The 19217-nt window shown below is 41.9% G+C and overlaps 1 protein-coding gene across 4 annotated transcripts in view; it reads right to left on the reverse strand.

Moving 5' to 3' along the window:
• The window catches only part of Prim2 (DNA primase subunit 2), a 288766-nt gene that overhangs the window by 178145 nt on the left and 91404 nt on the right, over positions 1–19217 (reverse strand). For all 4 annotated transcript variants that reach the window (XM_085836111.1, XM_021161843.3, XM_021161852.3 and 1 more), the window contains exons 6-7: positions 12997–13092; positions 11011–11148 (exon numbers count right to left, since the gene is read on the reverse strand). In XM_085836111.1, the coding sequence (XP_085692237.1) occupies positions 11011–11148; positions 12997–13092 (234 nt within the window). The remainder of the gene's footprint in view (positions 1–11010; positions 11149–12996; positions 13093–19217) is intronic.

Here is a 19217-nt window from a genome sequence, read left to right on the forward strand (position 1 = left end):
ATTTGAAATATTCATGGGAACACTGCCTAAGGGTGATCCCAGAAAGCAGCAGAGAGGAGAGAATCAGGTAGACCTAGGACAGGCAACAGACTATTAAAAAGCCTGAACTCAAGATGTTAATGAGACATGGTAAAAGACCTCTATCCTTCACTGACTGACTCCATCCATGAGTCTGGACGCTGTCTTAGGGTTTCTATTGCTGTGAAGAGACACTACGACCACAGCAATGCTTATTTAGGAAAACACTAAATTGGTGTCCAGCTTACAGCTTCAGAGTCCAGTCCATTACTGTCATGGTGAACACATGGTAGCATGTAGGCAGACATGGTACTAGAGAAGGAGGTAAGAGTTCTAAAACTTGATCAGCAAGCAGCAGGAGATTGGCTTGAACTTCTGAGAGCCCATACCCTAGTCATAGCCCGCCTCCAACAAAGCCACACCTACTCCAACATGGTCACACCTGCTCCAACAAAGCCACACCTCTTAATAGTGCCACTTCCTATAGGCCTATGGAGGCCATTTAAACAAAATTAAGAAGCCAAGCTGGTCGTTTTATACAGAGCTTCCCATATAGGAAAGCATGAAGGAGAGGAAAAACATGACCAAAATATGCTGTGTGAATGTGTAGAATTGTCAGAATTAATAAAAGTGTCATCATTTTTAAGATGACGTGCTAAGCCCCACCATACAAAATAAGACAAACAATGCTCCACATGCATCACATAGGCTTATTGCCTACATAAAAGGATGCAAGAGTGTGTACTGTTTTCTTCCTGTGAACGCCACTAATAGTAGTTCCTGACAACTAGAAACCAAAGAAAGCCCGAAATGACGAATCAAAGTTCCCCCATCAATATCCATGACAACATACAAACTGTGCAAAGTACTGTAGGAGAAAAATCAAAGAAAAAAAGCAAAATCTCCTAGAATATTATTTTTCAGAAGACTTTACCCCTTTAAGTGAACACCCAATTCCCATCACACTTTGAAATTTCCAAAGTACTTTCAGATATATTTACTAGGTTTTTCCATTGAATTAACTTAATGAATCAGGAACCTAGAAATATTATTTCTAATTGTTAATTGTTTCACTAATTTTTTTATTTATTGTTCAATGGTGTCAATAAAATGTTGACTAAATTAACATTTACAGGATATATACATCTTACATATAATATTTACATATAATACATGTGTATATACATATTCCAACCTAAATTTTATCACAATGCACTGGTCGTTACATAAGCTCAACACTCTCAATATAAAATCATTTTCTCCCCCAAATTGCTCCATTTCACATCCATACTGTAGAACTGCTTCCCAACAATGACTGCAATAGTTTCCAGTCATGGTTCCAGAGAAGACATGTGTGAGAGGCCTTACTGGAATGGTGAGAGAAGGACTAGCATCTCCTCCTGTCATTTCCACATTCATTTTAAACTCCCATCTTATAATGGCTACCACTGTACAGTAGCAAATATACTTCAGTTGGAAGATAATGATCAAAAACATTCAGTATGTATCTTCCTTGCAAGTGACAGGACTCAGCAGTAAATCCAGCTTTTCTTAAAGGAAGTCTTTGGTAACAGCGTCAACCTCATTGCTTACAATAAACGGGCCTATTTAAGTCATTTTTATCGTCAGGGCTTATTTTGGGTAGATTATGTTCTTTGGAAAATTCTACTCTGGATTACCCAGTTTTTCAGAATATTAACTTTCATAGTAATTTCTAATGGTGTTCTGAAATTTATTCAAGCCAGTAGTAATGGTACTCTTTTGATCTCTAATTTGATTAACTTGTATCTCCTCCTTTTCTTTTCTTTTCTTTTTTTTTTTTTCCTTCTTGTCAGATTAGCTAAGAGTTTGTCTATCTTTGTCTGATTTGGTGAGTTCTCTTTCAATCTAAATGTCTTTAATTTCTTCTCTAATCTTTTTTTCTTTAAAGATCTTTATTTTTTATTATATCTAAGTACACTGTTGCTGTCTTTAGACACACCAGAAGAGGGCATCAGATCTCATTATGGATGGTTGTGAGCCATCATGTGGTTGCTGCGATTTGAACTCAGGACCTTCGGAAGAGCAGTCAGTGTTCTTACCCGCTGAGCCGTCTCTCCAGCCCTCTTCTCTAATCTTTATCTAATCTTGCCATCTACTCTATTTAAGGTCCTCTGCTTGTTTCTGGGGAGCTTTGAGGTGCATCATTAGTTTATTTGTGTTCCTCAGATTTTTAGCATGAGAACTGATCAGCATGAACTTTCCTCTTAGGACCTTGGCTGCTTCTAGAGGTTCTAATAGGATGTGTTTTCACTATCATTTGCCTCTGAGAATTTTTAATTTCCTCTCTCATTTCTTAGATGACCCGGTATTAATTCCAAGGTCTCCAAGTATTTTGTGGTTTCTGTTGTTTCTCTTAATGTTCATTTCTAGTTGTATTGCAACATGGTCTGATAAGAGACGTGGAAAATGTTGATTTTTTTTTTTTTTGTATTTTTTGAGATTTGACTTGTGCCCTATGATAAGATCAGTTTTAGAGAAGGTTCCACGTGCTGCTGAGAAAAATATATATTCCTCATCTGTTGGGTGGCATATTCTGTATTTATCTGTTAAGGCCAGTTCATCCATAATACATTTTAGCTCTGAAATTTCTTTGTTTTTAATCTGGAAGACCTATCCAACTTGAGAGTGGAGTACTCAAGTTCCGATTAGTATTGTGTCAGGACCTATGCAGTATTTTATGTCTTTTCATGTTTATTTTATAAAATTAAGGGCTTCAATCGTTGGTATATAAGTGTTCATAATTGGCTGTTTCTTTTATTAATATGCATTGCTCCTTTTATCTTTCCTACTTGGTTCTGGGTTGCAGTTTACTTTGTCTTCTATAAGAACAGACAAGCCATCTTATTCACATTTTCTGGTTGCTTAGTAAGTTCTTCTCTATCCTTTGATACTAAGTGTTTGCATGTCCTTCTTGGTTCTTGGTTTGCCATCCAGTCCCTTGTTCTGTATCTTTTTAGTGATGGGCTAAGGACATTTAAAGGTTATTATAGAAAGAAGTTTGTTATTTTCTACACATTTGTTTTATTGTGTTAGCTAGCTTTAAGTCTGCCTGACACAAACTAGACTCATTTTAGAAGTGGATATCTTGATTAAGAAAATGCCTGACCAGACTGGCCTGTGGGCAAGCCTATAGTGCATTCTCTTGACTGACAGTAATGTAGGAGGCCCCAGTTCACTAGGAGTGGTGCCACCCCTGGGCTGGTGGTCCTGGGTGCTGTAAGAAGGCCTGTTGCATGAAATAAAAAATTAAAAAAAAAAAAAACAACGAATATTTATATCCAGTACAATGCTAGGCACCATTGGGTTGCATTGCTCCAGCAGGGTGTTCTCAACTCGGTGGTCTCTCTAGCACGGAGCCACAGAAATGTCCACACCCGACTCACTAAGTTCCCTTGGTGGGTCACTGCCATGCCAGCCCCATGCAACAACTGCCCACCCCTCAGTCAATCGCCAAAACACCCAGCAACCCAGTCGAAACAAAACTCTAGAAGCTTATAATTAATCAGTCAGATTTATGTATCAATAAATTCTCAATTCACAAGATACCCACACAATAAATTCAAGGCCAATTGATAATGGTATAAGCTGCCCACCTAGATTAGACAAGTTATCCCAATTATTTTATCACTATAAGATATCATATCTACTATGGTTATTTAAAACCATGCTGGTTCTGAATCATCATATCTGTTGCCCTCCATCTTGCTTCCTCCCTCCCTCCTCAGTCGCTCTCTGTCTCTCCAACTCTCAGTTCCGCCTCCCTTTTCCCTGTCCAATCACAGGCCTCCTGCTGCACTAATATTTTAATGTAATTGGACAGGGAAAATCCTGCCACAAAGGCCAGCTCAGCAAGCCATGATAGTAAGCCAATAAGGAGCATTCCCCCACGGTTTCTGCTTCAGTTCCTGTCTGCAGCAGGTTCTTTCCTGGAGCTCCTGCCCTAGTGTCCTTCAATGATGGACTGTTTTATGGAAATATGAGCAAAATATATGCAAAATACGTACAAAAGGGGGAGACCCTTTCCTCCCAAAGTTGTTGTGCTCATGGTGTTTTATCACAGTAACAGAGACCCTGAAGAACAGGTACAAGGAGATGGGTTTGCTGTGAGCATCCTCAGGTTGAGTTAGGGAAGACTGTGGAAGACATTTACAATGATGGGTTGAGTGCTCAGAGCTGTGCTGTGGGGTGGCAAAGCTGGAGAAAAACCAACATTGAGCCTCAGGGGTCTGACTCTGAGCTTTATACTGTTCGGCTTTGGCTTTACTTTGATTTGACTGTAACTAACTGTGCCCTGGTTCTTCCCCCTTGGAGTAATAAAGTAACTTTAAAACAACAACAACAAAAAAAAAGGATCCCACAGACAAGAGACTTTGAAATTTTATAGAAACCTTGGAACTGTACAGAGACTTTGGTTATTCTAAAGAGCATGAATACTTTAGACAGACTTTGGAAACTTTAGAGAAACTTTGGATATTTTAGAGAAACTAAATTTTGAAAGGAGCTTTTAAATGATGCTTTAAAGAAATTGAATTACTGGGCATGGTGGCGCATGCCTTTAAGCCCAGTACTTGGGAGGCAGAGGCAGGCGAATTTCTGAGTTCGAGGCCAGCCTGGTCTACAAAGTGAGTTCCAGGACAGCCAGGGCTACACAGAGAAACCCTGTCTCGAAAAACCAAAAGGACCCATGGAAAGAGTTACAGAGATAAAGTTTGGAGCTGTGAAGAAAGGATGGACCATCTAATGACTGCCATATCCAGGGATCCATCCCATAATCAGCTTCCAAACGCTGACACCATTGCATACACTAGCAAGATTTTGCTGAAAGGACCCAGATATAGCTGTCTCTTGTGAGACAATGCCGGGGCCTAGCAAACACAGAAGTGGATGCTCACAGTCAGCTATTGGATGGATCACAGGGCCCCCAATGGAGGAGCTAGAGAAAATACCCAAGGAGCTAAAGGGAACTGCAACCCCATAGGTGGATCATTATTATGAACTAACCAGTACCCCAGAGCTCTTGACTCTAGCTGCATTTGTATCAAAAGATGGCCTAGTAGGCCATCACTGGAAAGAGAGGCCCATTGGACTTGCCAACTTTATATGCCCCAGTACAGGGGAATGCCAGGGCCAAGGGGTGGGGGTGGGTGGGTGGGGGACTGGGGGGGGGGGGAGTGTATTGGGGACTTTTTGGATAGCATTGGAAATGTAATTGAGGAAATTACCTAATTAAAAAAAAAAAAGAAAAGAAAAGAAAAACCAAAAGGAAAAAAAGAAAGAAAGAAAACAGAATTATGTATGTAGGCTAGTTCTATAACAACTTTATAGGAGCTAGTCATTTTGGAGAAGGGAACTTCAATTGAGAAAATACTCCACCAGATTGTCCAGTAAGTCTGTGGTGAAGTTCCTTGACTAATGATCAATACGGGAGGGCCAAGTTCACTCTGAGTGGTTCTTCCCCTGAGCAAGTGTGGTACCAGGTTCTCTAAGAAAGCAGGCTGAGCAAGCCATGAGGAGCCAGCCACTAATCAGCAGCCCTGTGACCTTGACTCCAGTTCCTCCCTCCAGGTTCATGCCTGGCATGTCTGCCCTGACTCCTTTCAATGATGGACTGTGGTGTGGAAATGCAAGCAAGTTGCTTTTAGTCGTGGTGTTTTATCACAGCAATAGAGGCGCTAATTAAAACAGGTGACAGACTCTCTCGATGAATTCTTTCTTTTCCTGCTCCCGTATTAGTTTTGGGGTCTGTTGAGTTGCTGTGTCTACATGACCATTTCTTCCCCAGATCAAGCGTGTTTATCTGGAGCTATGCAATCTTCTCCCTATAAAGCTTCCCAGAAGAACTCTGCAGTGCAGTCATGAATTGCTTGCATGAATTGCTTTTATTTGTGTTTGCTTTGAAACACATTTCTCCATCAGTTTGGAAAAATGGCTTTGCAGTATTTAACATTTTTTGGTTCACAGTTGCTTACTTTCGGAGCCTGAAATCTCATTCATTCTGGCTTTTATGCTTGCAGATGAAAAGCCGGGGGCAGTTCTGATATTAATGCCTTCATATGTAAGTTGGATTGTTTCTTTGTATTTTTAACATCCTGGCTATAATATGTCATGGAGGATTTTCTCTCTGCTCATGTCTACCTGGAGGTCTATAAACGTTCTATGTTTAAAAGCCCATTTCTGTAGGCCTCCCAAGTCTTCTCCTGCAATTTCACCAGACTGTATACTCCTTCAGCTTATCTCTGCTCCTTCTCCAACACTATCAGTGCTTGAGTCTGGCCTCTTGAATGTGTCCCAGACTCCTTGGAAATATCGTTCATGTGCTTTAATTTTTTTCCTCGTATATGACTGATGTATTATTTTCCCAGCTCTGTCATTCTTCTGCATGATCTTGTCTGCTAAAGATAAAGTCTCTTGTGGATTTTAGGAATCTCCTTCAAGGGTTCAGTCTCCTTGCTAATTTTCCCCTCCATATTTGAACTTTCACCTCCAATTTATTAAGTGGTATGTTCAGTTTGGAGACTATCTTGTCAAGGTCATGGGGAGATTTTCTTAACTTAAGCATTTGTCTGGGTCTTCTATGTGGCGGCTTTTTCTTTCAAACACTAATACTCTAAGTCCTTTCTCAGCATCTCACAGGCTCTGTAATGTTGATTCTCTTGGTGGCAGGTCATGAGTGGTGGTAGCAGATGCTTTGTATTGCTTAGTGATGTTTGATGCACCTGCTGAAGACCTCATGACAGTTCTTCTTAGCTTGTTCCATTAAATATAAAGTAAAGGGACAGTACCAAATTCATTCTGTGAAGCCAGTATCATCTTGATACCAAAACTAGGTAAAGACACTATCTAAAAAAAAAAAAAAAAACTACAGACCAATGTCTTTGATAAACACAGATGGTGTGGTGGTTTAAAAAAGAATGGCCCACCGGGCGTGGTGGCGCACGCCTTTAATCCAGGCAGAGGCAGGCGGATTTCTGAGTTCGAGGCCAGCCTGGTCTACAAAGTGAGTTCCAGGACAGCCAGGGCTATACAGAGAAACCCTGTCTCGAAAAATCAAAAAAAAAAAAAAAAACAAACAAACAAACAAAAAAGAATGGCCCATATATGCTCATATACTGAATGCCAGGAAGTGGCATTGTTCGCTAGGATTAGAAGGACTACGGGATATAGCCTTACTGGAGGAAGTGTGTCATTGGGGGAGGACTTTGAGACCATGCCAGCCCCACTCTTCCTTTTTCTGCCTATGGATCAGGATGCAGCTCTCAGCGACTTCTCCAGCACCCTGCCTGCCAAGCCTGCTGCCATGCTTCACACCGAGATGACAATGGACTAAAACTGTAAACAACCTGGCAATTAGATACTTTATTTTATAAGAGTTGCCTTGGTCATGGTATCTCTTCACAGCAAAAGAATAACAAAATACTTGCAAGCAGAATTCAACAACACATTGAGAAAAATTATACATTATGACCAAGTTGGCTTCATCCCAGAAATGCAAGGTTGGTTCTCATAAACTAATAAACCTATTTGAATTAATGAGACATTTCCAGTCCAGCCTCCTGCTCTCAGTTGCCCCGAACCCTCTAGAGTAGTTTTCAAGCAGCAGTCACAGTAACCTATGTCAGACATGAGCAGGTCACATCAGCCCTTATCAAAAAGCACCAGTACTTACCCTACAGTAAGGCAAAACTACAACTTACTGGCCTGGTTCACTCACATCTGCATCCAGCCCTCGCCATGTAAGCTCACTTGCTTCTAACTCACCATGCTTCCACAGCACTGGCCTTTCAACCAAGAAAACACAAGCATTCCCTCCCCTGAGACCTACAACACACGTTTCTTCCCCCCTCACGTGTGTGTGTCTGTCTGTCTGTCTGTCTGTCTGTGTAGTTGTTTAGTAATTATCTGCCACTAGAATATAAGCTTTGTAATAGAATAACTTTTGTCTATCTAAGTAGAAGAGCTGTGGTATATAAAATAATGTATGGCTTAAAAAGTAAACAGTTATGAGACAAATCATTATGGGGGAAAAATCACAGACTCTCAGACTGCTGGGTGAGACAAGAAGTAGCCTTCTCCCATCGTCCTCTAACCCCTAGTCATCTACTATACCACAGCTCCAATCCTACACATTTCACCTGCTTTGCAACGTGTATATTTCCCAGAGTTCAAAGATCTGAATCCCCTCACTGTACAGCCCCCTACAACAGCACAGTTATCACCCATCATTCCTAACGGTTACGAACACAAACCCTGAGATCCAGCCACAGCTCTAATAGTTGCCAGTCAGTGTGTGCCTAGCTATGTTTTTCTCATCTGTGTAAGTGGATTACAATCCGTCTGGCTCAGAAGCTTGTAGCGACTGTCAGAAAGATGGTAAATGACAAAGAATGTGAGCAGTAAACAATATAGAAAAGAAAGTTCCTTTCTTCCCCACAAAAGTTGTCTGCAAGGCTTGTCTGCAAGGCAAACTTATAATAGAAACAAGAAAAGAACACTAGAGTGTTTTCAAGCTTGGTAAAACACCCGTCGGAATGAGCTCTGAGGCACTAAGGGTTTCTCTGCCTGCCTCTGCTGTACCCTCCCCTCCATGCGCTCCTAACAATCCACCAGGCACTTCTCCTGAGGAGATTATAATGTGGGAGCCTGTGGAGTCTCCTGATCCCATGAATCAGAAAACAAAGCGGCAGAATCACAGCCTTAGGGTAAGCAATTCGTTAGGCCATGGTAACTAACTGGCTAGGTATACAATACAGTTTGAATTATACCCCCAAATTTGATATGTCAAAGCTGTACCTGGTACTCCCTCACAATGTGAATGCATTTGGAAATGTGACTATTGCAGACCCACTAGAGCAGGGGGCCTTAACCCAATACAGAGTAGACATTTGGAACACATATAGATAATTCCATGTGAAAACTACGGTTACATTGTCACAATACCAATAACTCAGAGAGAGACCTGAAAGGCCTTTCTCCAACAGTTCAGAGGGGCACAGACCTGCCTGTACCTGAATTCCAAATATCTACTCTCCATGGTCAGGAGACAATGAATGCTTCTTCTAAGGCCCCAGTTTGTGGTACTTTGATGGAGCAGCAAGTAATACATGTGCCTTAAGCCATTTTAAGCATAACAAATATGAAGACAGAGAATGAAATTCAAGCACAAGAAAAAGAAGCTTGTGTGGATGCCATGTTACAGAGATACAGTGTCTGACCCACTTCTGCTACTATGAGAAAAACCAAACCAAGGACAAAGCACTTGCACTTGCACGTGCATACGGGTAAAGACAATGCAGAGAAACATCTGGAACACTGCTGTGGACACTAGCATCACTCATTCAACCACTGGACTGCTTGAGTTTATGGACTAACACACTCCATTACTGGTTAAGATAGCAGACTTATTTCTATGACCTGCAACTGGTGTAAAAAACTGGTGTGTCCAAGAATCTCTGAGGAAGGGCATTATTAGGATGCTCTCTGCCATTAGAAACAAGAGTGAGGGAGGAGCCTCTCTATGGCCTCAAAATCAGTACCAACATTCTAGAAGCTTCTAGAAACGCGTGGTGATGGTTTGGGTGACTGTGGAGAATAAGAGCCACTGCTAGGATTTAGTAGACGGCATTTACTGATATGTAATGTCCTGGAAAGAATATACCTCTTTAACACAAAGAAATGCTTTTCAAAGCGTCAGTAGAGTAATGAACTGAAAAACAAGAACCACAGAAGAAAGAGAGCCAACCAATAGACAAACAGGTCCACAGCAGTGACCTCGCTATTCTTATTTATAAAGACATTCTGGGACAGAGAAACAAAGAAACATTTTAAGGCATCGACTATTTTTTTAAAAAAGCTTTTTAATATATCATGGAATTAGAGATGAATATTAGCAGGTAAATACCTAATCAGGGCTGAGGGTTTAACTCAGCAGTAGACCATGTGTTAGCACACACACAAGGCCCTAGATTCTATCATTAACATCATACACCCACACACGCATATTTTCATGAAAAATAAGTTAAATATTGATATGGTGTTTCCATAAACTGCCTCACCTAAACAGAAAGGGTCAATATTTTAGCCCTACCAAATGCTAACATAGCTGAATTATGCATGCTTCAATGACCACAGAGTCAATAATTTATACCAGAAAACAATTACAATTTTAACTCAAAAGAAAAGCTTGCCACATGTTTATATGATTGTCATTACAGCGACATGATTGTCCTTTGACTCTGAAGTACTCCTCTTTATCAAGTACAAAAAAATACATAAATAAAAGATAAAATACCAACCTAGATTAAAAGCCAACTGGCATCACTCTGGAGTAAAATCTCAACAAAGTGAATCCACCCTCATTTGTTCAACACGGCTCCCCCGAATGTCACTAGCACTGGGTCATTTTCTTAGCAGCAGCCAATCACTGTTTATGATACTGAAATATAAACTCTTTCTCCTAGGACTGGGGGCACAGCTCAGTCATAGACGACTCCCTAGCAAGCACAAGGCCCTAGGTTTCAACTCCCAACACTGCAAAATAAGAAAACCAAAACTTGCTTCTACAATGCCCTCTGCTGATAAAAAACAGCAATTTACAACAGAAATCTAGGGGGTCACTTCCACCAAAGGCCACAAAGGTTCTAAGGGCCACATACAATGTCCATCTCTAAGCAAAACCCATTTGCTGAGTAACCCAGAGAGGCCACTGACATAATCAGCTAGCTAACCATTAGCTAACCATTAGTTAACCATTAGTGCTACTAGAAGAAGCCATAACAAAACCAAGTATGGAGACTAACATATAAAACACTAGGGATTCTGCAATTAACATAACACCAGAGGCAATCTAAAATGTCACTATGAAAATATTAACTTACTCTGTAAAAGAGCACAAAACAAAATCACCAGGGATTTATAATGATATCAAATGAGGAAATAAGAGAAAGCACTTACTGCCAAAGCCTTAGACAGCGTGGCTCTAAACTCGTTCAAGATAATGGCCACGATGTCCTTAAGTGGCACGTAAGCAAAGCCATCTTCCAAGTAGACTTTCCTTCCTCTGAACAGGTCCAGAGCATCAGCAAAGGGGACCTGGGATCCAAGTAAAACAGGGAAATAGGTCAGTAACTGTTGTGAGGAGACCCTACATCTTCAAACAAAACCCATTAGTCCCAGCAGCTCCAAAAAAAGAGAGAAATTTATTCCTTACAACCAAAGGACTAGCATTAGGAAAAATTAACAGCATAAAAATAGATGTACTAGAGCCCATGGTCCAAAAGGCAGTAACAGTAATAAAGAGCCCAGACAGGATGTTTTCTTTCTAGTTGTAACCTACATATTTCTGAATTGTAAGCGCCAAAATGTCAAACTTCTGCTTCAGAATCTTTGGCATGCATTTTACCTCCTGACAGACTGACAACTGTGCCAAACAGTGCTGTCCTAACTCTTATTTTCAAAACAGTACCCACAAATCCAAGTCACTTGTAATCAAAGCTACTTGTAAATCTGTTTCTCTAGGCTTCTGCTCCTCCCTCCCCTGGAGAAGCACGCATGAATATCTGCCCTCAGCGCTGAGAACTGGAAACGACGACCCTTCAGTTTTGCTCTTAAACTCTGGTGTAAGAATGTAAGGATCTGTTATAAAATGAAACAAAGATTAAGTACTATGAATTCTCCCACCATAAACATAATGTGGTCTTGGCTGTGAAAATCATCCTTCTGGAAAATTCTTTTTTCATTATTTTTAAAATGAAGCAAAAACTTAAGGCGAACACTTCCCTTAAGTGTCCCAGGCAGCGGTGAAAATGCACACGCCTGCGGTTTGGTGTAGCTGACACCTCACACGGGCCGGGGGCCACTTAAATGCTTTCTGTTTTGTTGTCCTTTTACATTACGTCTCTATGTGTGTGTCTGTGTGGGGGTCGGAGCACATGTTAGGACCCTGGCTTAGAGCCCCAGGAGCTGGACTTACAGGCAACTGATTTCTGGAAACCGAACGAGGATCCTCTGGTAGAGCAACGTGAGCTCATAACGTGAGGCATGTCTCCAGCCTGAGATCACAGGTCTTTAACTAGAAGGCTTTGACAACCATACTGCTGCCCATGACTGTAGACTGCAGTGCAGCATAGCTGATATCCCCAAAGGGCCCATAATGTATTTAAGGACAGAACAGAACAAAACACCTGTGGAACATCCAACAGCTGCCCAGGGAGCCATGAGAGCTACAACGTCCAACAGGTAGCTCACAAGGCACAGCAGAGGCACGAGGAAGAAGGGTCAGCACAATGCAGGCAGGAGCAGAACAGCATTTGGAAGCAAACTACAGCTCAAGTCCAGGACCTGCTCTAGTCTGCTACCAGCTTATGATTTAGTGAGTGAGATAAATTCCTCTGAACCTCAGAGGCCCAGTCTGCAAACCTGGGAAGGGAAGAAACACAGAAGCTAATGAACCTCCCTCATCCAGGCCTCTAGTTTACTGTGGTGGCCACAGTGCAAACAAAAATGCCCAAGCAGTGGAAACAGATGCTGTGATGTCCAGCAGTGGGAAACGTGCGGTATAAGCCAAACACCAGCCCCATATACTAAGGTTCAGGAATGCCTTCCCACAGGAAAGCACGTAGGCTTATGGTGTCAGAGCCCATATGCAATGAGACCACACAAAGCCATGAGCCAAGGCATGGTTAAGGGCCTATGAACAGCCAAGGAAGTTTCTGGAAAAGCACCACTTAAAGACTATTAGAGCCACAGTGGCGAGAAAAAAGGAGGCCCCCCATCATATCCAGGAGCTTCAGCAATGCCAGAAGGCTTTTCTTCAACAGGATGAACTGGGACAGATCAGAAGCCCATCAGAGTGAGGAGAATATCAGTGTGTAGCACAGCCCAGCACTTGGTGTGACAACAGATGTGTTCACACCAGGAAGCAGCTGTGGTGATATATACCTTATAAACTGACTCTGACTCCAACTTGATCCCACTTAGGCTTGGAGAGGATGCCACGATATCCTGTTCCCGAAGGGTCTTCTCCTCGTCACTGATCTACAACAGAACACAGTTTACATGGAAATTCAATTTCTTCGGTTTCAATGAAGCATTTACCCACTGTAGAGAACGTTCCACACGTTTATAAAAACACACTAATACATTGATTATCCCGTCGTTTCCAATGATTGTTAAATCATTCCTACCCCTAAGGATGGCAAAATGTGGAACAAACTTTAATATTCTTCAAGGGTTTTTTTTTTTTTTTCTGACAATATTTGAAGATATTTGTTCAAAACAAAACAAAAAGAAACAGTAGCAAAGGCCCTGTAGAGGTAGCTCATTTGGTAGATTGCTTACTACCAACTTACTAGTTAGTGTGACGGCATTCAGTTCCTAGCACTACATGGGGCATGGAGGCATACTTATATGCCAGCACGGGGAGGCGGGAGGGGGGGGGGGGCGGGGGAAGAGGATCAGAAGTTTAAGGTCACTATTATCAATAGAATGAATTTAAGATCAGCTTGGGCTACATGGAACAGTGCAACAGAGGGAAAGCCAGGCACAGTGAGGCCTATCACCTCAGGGTAAAGCCAGGCACAGTGAGGCCTATCACCTCAGGGTAAAGCCAGGCACAGTGAGGCCTATCACCTCAGGGAAAGTCAGGCACAGTGAGGCCTATCACCTCAGGGTAAAGCCAGGCACAGTGAGGCCTATCACCTCAGGGAAAGTCAGGAACAGTGAGGCCTATCACCTCAGGGAAAGCCAGGCACAGTGAGGCCTATTACCTCAGGGAAAGCCAGGCACAGTGAGGCCTATCACCTCAGGGAAAGTCAGGAACAGTGAGGCCTATCACCTCAGGGAAAGCCAGGCACAGTGAGGCCTATTACCTCAGGGAAAGCCAGGCACAGTGAGGCCTATCACCTCAGGGAAAGTCAGGAACAGTGAGGCCTATCACCTCAGGGTAGAGCCAGGCACAGTGAGGCCTATCACCTCAGGGAAAGTCAGGAACAGTGAGGCCTATCACCTCAGGGTAGAGCCAGGCACAGTGAGGCCTATCACCTCAGGGTAGAGCCAGGCACAGTGAGGCCTATCACCTCAGGGAAAGCCAGGCACAGTGAGGCCTATTACCTCAGGGAAAGCAAGGCACAGTGAGGCCTATCACCTCAAGGAAAGGCAGGTACAGTGAGGCCTATTACTCAGAATTTTGGAGGCTGAGAACCTTCATATGAGTTCAAGGCCAACCTGAGCTACACAGAGAGATCCTAACTTTAAAAAAAAAAAAAAATCAAGTCTCTAAAGACTAAATGTGAGCACTAACCAAATAAAAGAGTTATGCTAATTTACTAAAGTCTCTACTAAAGTCAAGGACGCTTAGCTTATTTCTCAGGTTTCAGTCGCATACAATACTTGAAACTTAACATTACTTTTTCAAGGAACAACTAACATTTTATTATCTTGCAGTGATTATGTCCTCATGAGAAGACTGACAGCCCTGACTGGATAAACATTCTAAACTCCTATACAAAAAAGAAGATGGGGCTGGAGAGATGGTTTAGCAGTTAAGCACACTGGTGGCTCCTCCAAGGGACCTGGGTTCATTTCCTAACACCCATATAGGGGCTGACAATTTTCCAATCTCCAGTTCCAGGAGATCTGACATCCTAGTCCGGCCTCCACAGGCACTACATACACATGGTGCACAGACACACATGCAGGCAAACACCTAAAACCATAAGGTACAGAAATGATGCACATCAATCATATGAAATCCTCATCACTATCCTCCGAAAGCACAGACAGTGGCTCACACCTCAAACAGGAAGGTGCGAGCGGCCATGGTCATGAGTGAAGCGACAGACACTGGTCTTGAAACTGATTTGGTTTGTTTGCTAGTGGGGCCTGCTGGGTGACCCAGGCCGGCCTCACTCAGTGCCGGAGTTATAACAGACGGTGGCAGTGACTTGGATGTGGGAACCTTACTCACTGCCGGCAGGATTACAAACTATAGAGGTGGCTCAGAAAGGTAGAAATGGAACTGTAATGTGATCCAGCTATGACACTCCCAGATCATATGCCTGAGGGACTCCATATCCTACCAGAGACACAAACCCATTCCTGCTCTGCTCATAACAGAGATGGAAACAGCGGATGCCCATCAACCAGATGGACGATGGAAATATGAAATGTTAACAGAATCTTACTCAGCTGTTAGAAACAGTCCTTCTTTTTTTTTTTTTTTTTAAAAACTTATTTATTTTATGTAAGTACACTGTAGCTGTCTTCAGACACCCCAGAAGAGGGCAGCAGATCTCATTATGGATGGTTGTGAGCCACCATGTGGTTTCTGGGATTTGAACTTGGGACCTTTGGAAGAGCAGTCGGTGCTCTTAACCGGTGAGCCATCTCTCCAGCCCGAAACAGTCCTTCTTGTTAGTTCTCTCCACTCATGGCCACCGTCTGTCTTGCACTCTCTCTTCCCCTCACTATCGTGTCCACTCCTATTCATATCCTGTGTCCTATAACAAATTTCCTGGAGTTTTCTCTCCTCTGCCCCTCTGCAATGGCTCCTCTCCTCTTGCCTGTTTCTACAAAGTTAAACTACAAATCTGAAAGACATGTCCCTGTGTATCTGGGTTATCATCTCACTCTGTATAATTTGTTCCAGTTCCATCCATTTACTGCAAATTCCAGGAGCTACAGTAAAGATCAGACTAAGAAAAATACATCCATGGTGCAACTGTGGCATAATTGTTAAAGAGGTCACCACAGGCTTTCTGCCTGGATGTAAGGCCTACTACATAGGAGGGAACTCATACTTGGTACTACAGGCATTGACCAAGAGTGAATAGCCAATTTAAATCCGAATTTCTCAGATTTATTGAAATTTTAACATGCATGTTGAAGTTCCCTACCATTAATAGTAGCAATTGCTTAGATGTACTGTTTTACACCAAAATAATTTGCCAAACTAAAGTTACAGGCAAGAGCATCAACCTGCTTTTTACAGTGTCTTGTTACAGTAGCAAAGAAACTGGTGTCAGTATCACTAAACACACACACACACACACACACACACACACACATATGAAAGCTCTTGTCTTAACACATCAGTGCTTCTAAACACATCAGCCACTAAGAGTTCTCCCACTGTAGTACAGTAGCTTCTATTTCCTAATTTCGAATGTTAGTATGTGAGCAAAACATCAGGTTGTAACCACTTACAGGGAGAATCAAGGGAAGTGCACATCACTGTTCTGAGGCCTCAAGAATCAAGGCTTTGATTACAAGAGACTTTACTTGTCTGAACAGACGAGTGCCTTAGAAACAAAACCCAGATGCAATTAAAAATGAACTCAAGAACGTTAAGTGATTAAAGAATGTAATACGACTTCCTTTCTCTAAAAGCTACACTCCCAAGAAAAAGGAAGTTATTTAATCTTTCTTACAGATTTATACAGCCCTTGTTACCCGCAATGAAAGAGAGTTGTTTCGCTGAAGTCTCCAGGGAAGGCTGTTTCTCCTGCACTCACTCTGAGTTCCTATGTAACCCACTGGCTTGGCTAAGCTTCGCTCCTTCCAGCCCAGCCCAGGGTGCACGGTCTGGAGTCAGGGTAGAAGCAGGCCAGCCGACAGTATTGTACACAGTGTCATTTGGAGCTGGGCACCTCACAGTGAGTTGCTCTCTCCATTTGACTAGTGTGGCTTCTGTAGCAATCTCCTGCTGCAAAAGGAAGCTTCTCGGATACGGGGTGAGGCCTACATTTATCTGTGGATACAGCGATGAGGATCTGGAGCACAGCGGAGCACTTTACCATCCCCAGTACCACACAGCCCTTTAAACCTGATGTGAATTTTCTTCAGCATTTCTCCAACAGCGATTTTTTGCTCTACACATCACTAGTCTAAAAATCATATCCCAGGAATCCTCTTACCTAAAAGGAAACTTATGAATTCCTGAAAATATCATCTCATCTGGCTTTTTCTTTTTTCCGAAGTCACCCATTCCTTTTAAAACAGAAGATCTACTCTGCACCTAACACTAAGTCACCCCACAAGAGATAGACCCAGTGGGAAACAACAGAACCTGCTTGTGAGAAGTACAACTAAGACGCCACCCAGTAACAGTCCAAGATGGAAACAAAATGACAAGGTCTGAAAACTTGGGGTACTGAGAGAGAACCGGGCTCTTAGGGTCCTGAGGACCCAGCCTTCCATTCCTGAGAAAGAGGCCTTTCCGGTGAGCAACTAAAGCTGCTCTGGAGCAATGCCAAGCAGACACTTGAATGCCAAGTCATTGTCAGAAAACCCAAGGCAAAAGCATTTCCTACAGAGACATCAGCTGGGATGCCTGAAGCAGAAAGAACAGAGGCAGTGTGGTGCAACGTGAGAAAGGAGACGGTTAAAGGAGCACACAAGGCCTGAGCCCCTGTGGGATGACTCTCAGAGAACTGGGACTAGTTCTACCTCAAGGCCCAGCTACACCACTCCTGGGCATATACCCAACAGATGCTCCACCATCCCACAAAGACACTTGCTCAACTATGTTCATAGCAGCTTTATTTGTAAGAGCCAAACTAGAAACAACCTAGATGTCCCTCAACTGAAGAATGGATAAAGAAAATATGGTATGTCTATACAATGGGATGCTATTCCGCTATTAAAAACCAAGACATCATGAATTTTGCAGGCAAATGGATGGAACTTGAGAATATTATCCTGAGTGAGGTAACCCAGACCCAAAAGGGCATGCATGGTATATACTCATCAATAAGTGCGTATCAGTCATAAAATACAGGATACCCATGCTACACACTCAAAGAAGTTAAACAAGAAGGAAGGCACAAGCAAAGAAGCTTGAATCTTACTTACAAGGGGAATAAAAGGATCATAAGAAGCATATGGAGGCAGAGAACAGGATGTAAAGTGAATAATAAATAAATAAATAAATAACCCCAAGCAACCTAAACTTCCAAACGGAGATAAACAAAATGGGTATTATTTTAAGCTTATGTTTTTGGTCCTCAAGTTTTTGGTTTTGTTTTGCTATTTTGAGGGTTGGGGGGTAGTTTTTGTTTTGTATTGTTATGAGTTGCTTTGTTTTGTTTTTGCAGCTTCAATATAGCAATTATTACCAGTACTCATCAAGCTAAAGTAAATATTAAGCACTTCTATTTTCAGTTGAATTATGTTTTCATTTAAATGTACAAAAGACAGTCATATATTTGGGATATTTTAATTAGAAAATCACAAACACACAAAATCATAAAGTAAGAAAGGAAATAATTATCACTAAGTTCTTGTGCTAACTCGAGTTTGTAGGATGTTGTGGCGCATCCCTCACAGGTTGTCATTTATAATTTTTTTTAAATATATTTATTTATTATATCTTAAGTACACTGTCGCTGACTTCAGACACACCAGAAGAGGGCATCAGATTTCATTACGGGCGGTTGTGAACCATGATGTGGTTGCTGGGATTTGAACTCAGAACCTCTGGAAGACCAGTCAGTGCTCTTAGCTTCTGAGCCATCTCTCCAGCCCCTTATAATTATTTAAAACATTAAAATTAGAAGGTGGATGATAATTTAACATTTGTAGTAAGTATGCTGATGGATCTGCAATACAGCCAAGCTGGTCAATGTAAAGATCAATTACATTGTTACTGTTACATTGTTACTGTTACATTATTACTCTTTTTTCCTTCTTAGCAGAGTATGGACTGTTCCAAAATTTACAATTAAAAATATTAATTTTTTATTAAAGCACAAATTTCCTTCTATACAAAAACAAACTTCTTTAAAAAATAATAATGACTATTATGCTATTCTTATATATCATAATTATTATGTGTAATAATTATGCAACGATATTATTAGGTAACAATTACATATAATGTAATAATAGTTATGTAACAATAATAACAGTGAGGCAATAGTGGCACCAGAGCTGAGGAAGAAGTCCATGAATTCAAGAACACCTGGGCTACATCGAAATCACAGGCCAGCCAGCGCTGCATAGCAAGGATTAACTTGTACTAGAAATCTTAAGTTTCCTAAGCATGCCAAAGTAAGAGCAGGACCAGACACAAGTCAGCCCTCACAGTCTGACTAGATCTGTGAGGAACACATTCCTCTCCGCCCGCCCTGCAGCATTCCTCCAGCAGTTCCCGGGACTGAGAC

Source organism: Mus caroli, unplaced genomic scaffold (assembly GCF_978045245.1).
Source record: "Mus caroli unplaced genomic scaffold, Mus_caroli_1 scaffold_1, whole genome shotgun sequence".
NCBI lineage: Eukaryota > Metazoa > Chordata > Mammalia > Rodentia > Muridae > Mus > Mus caroli.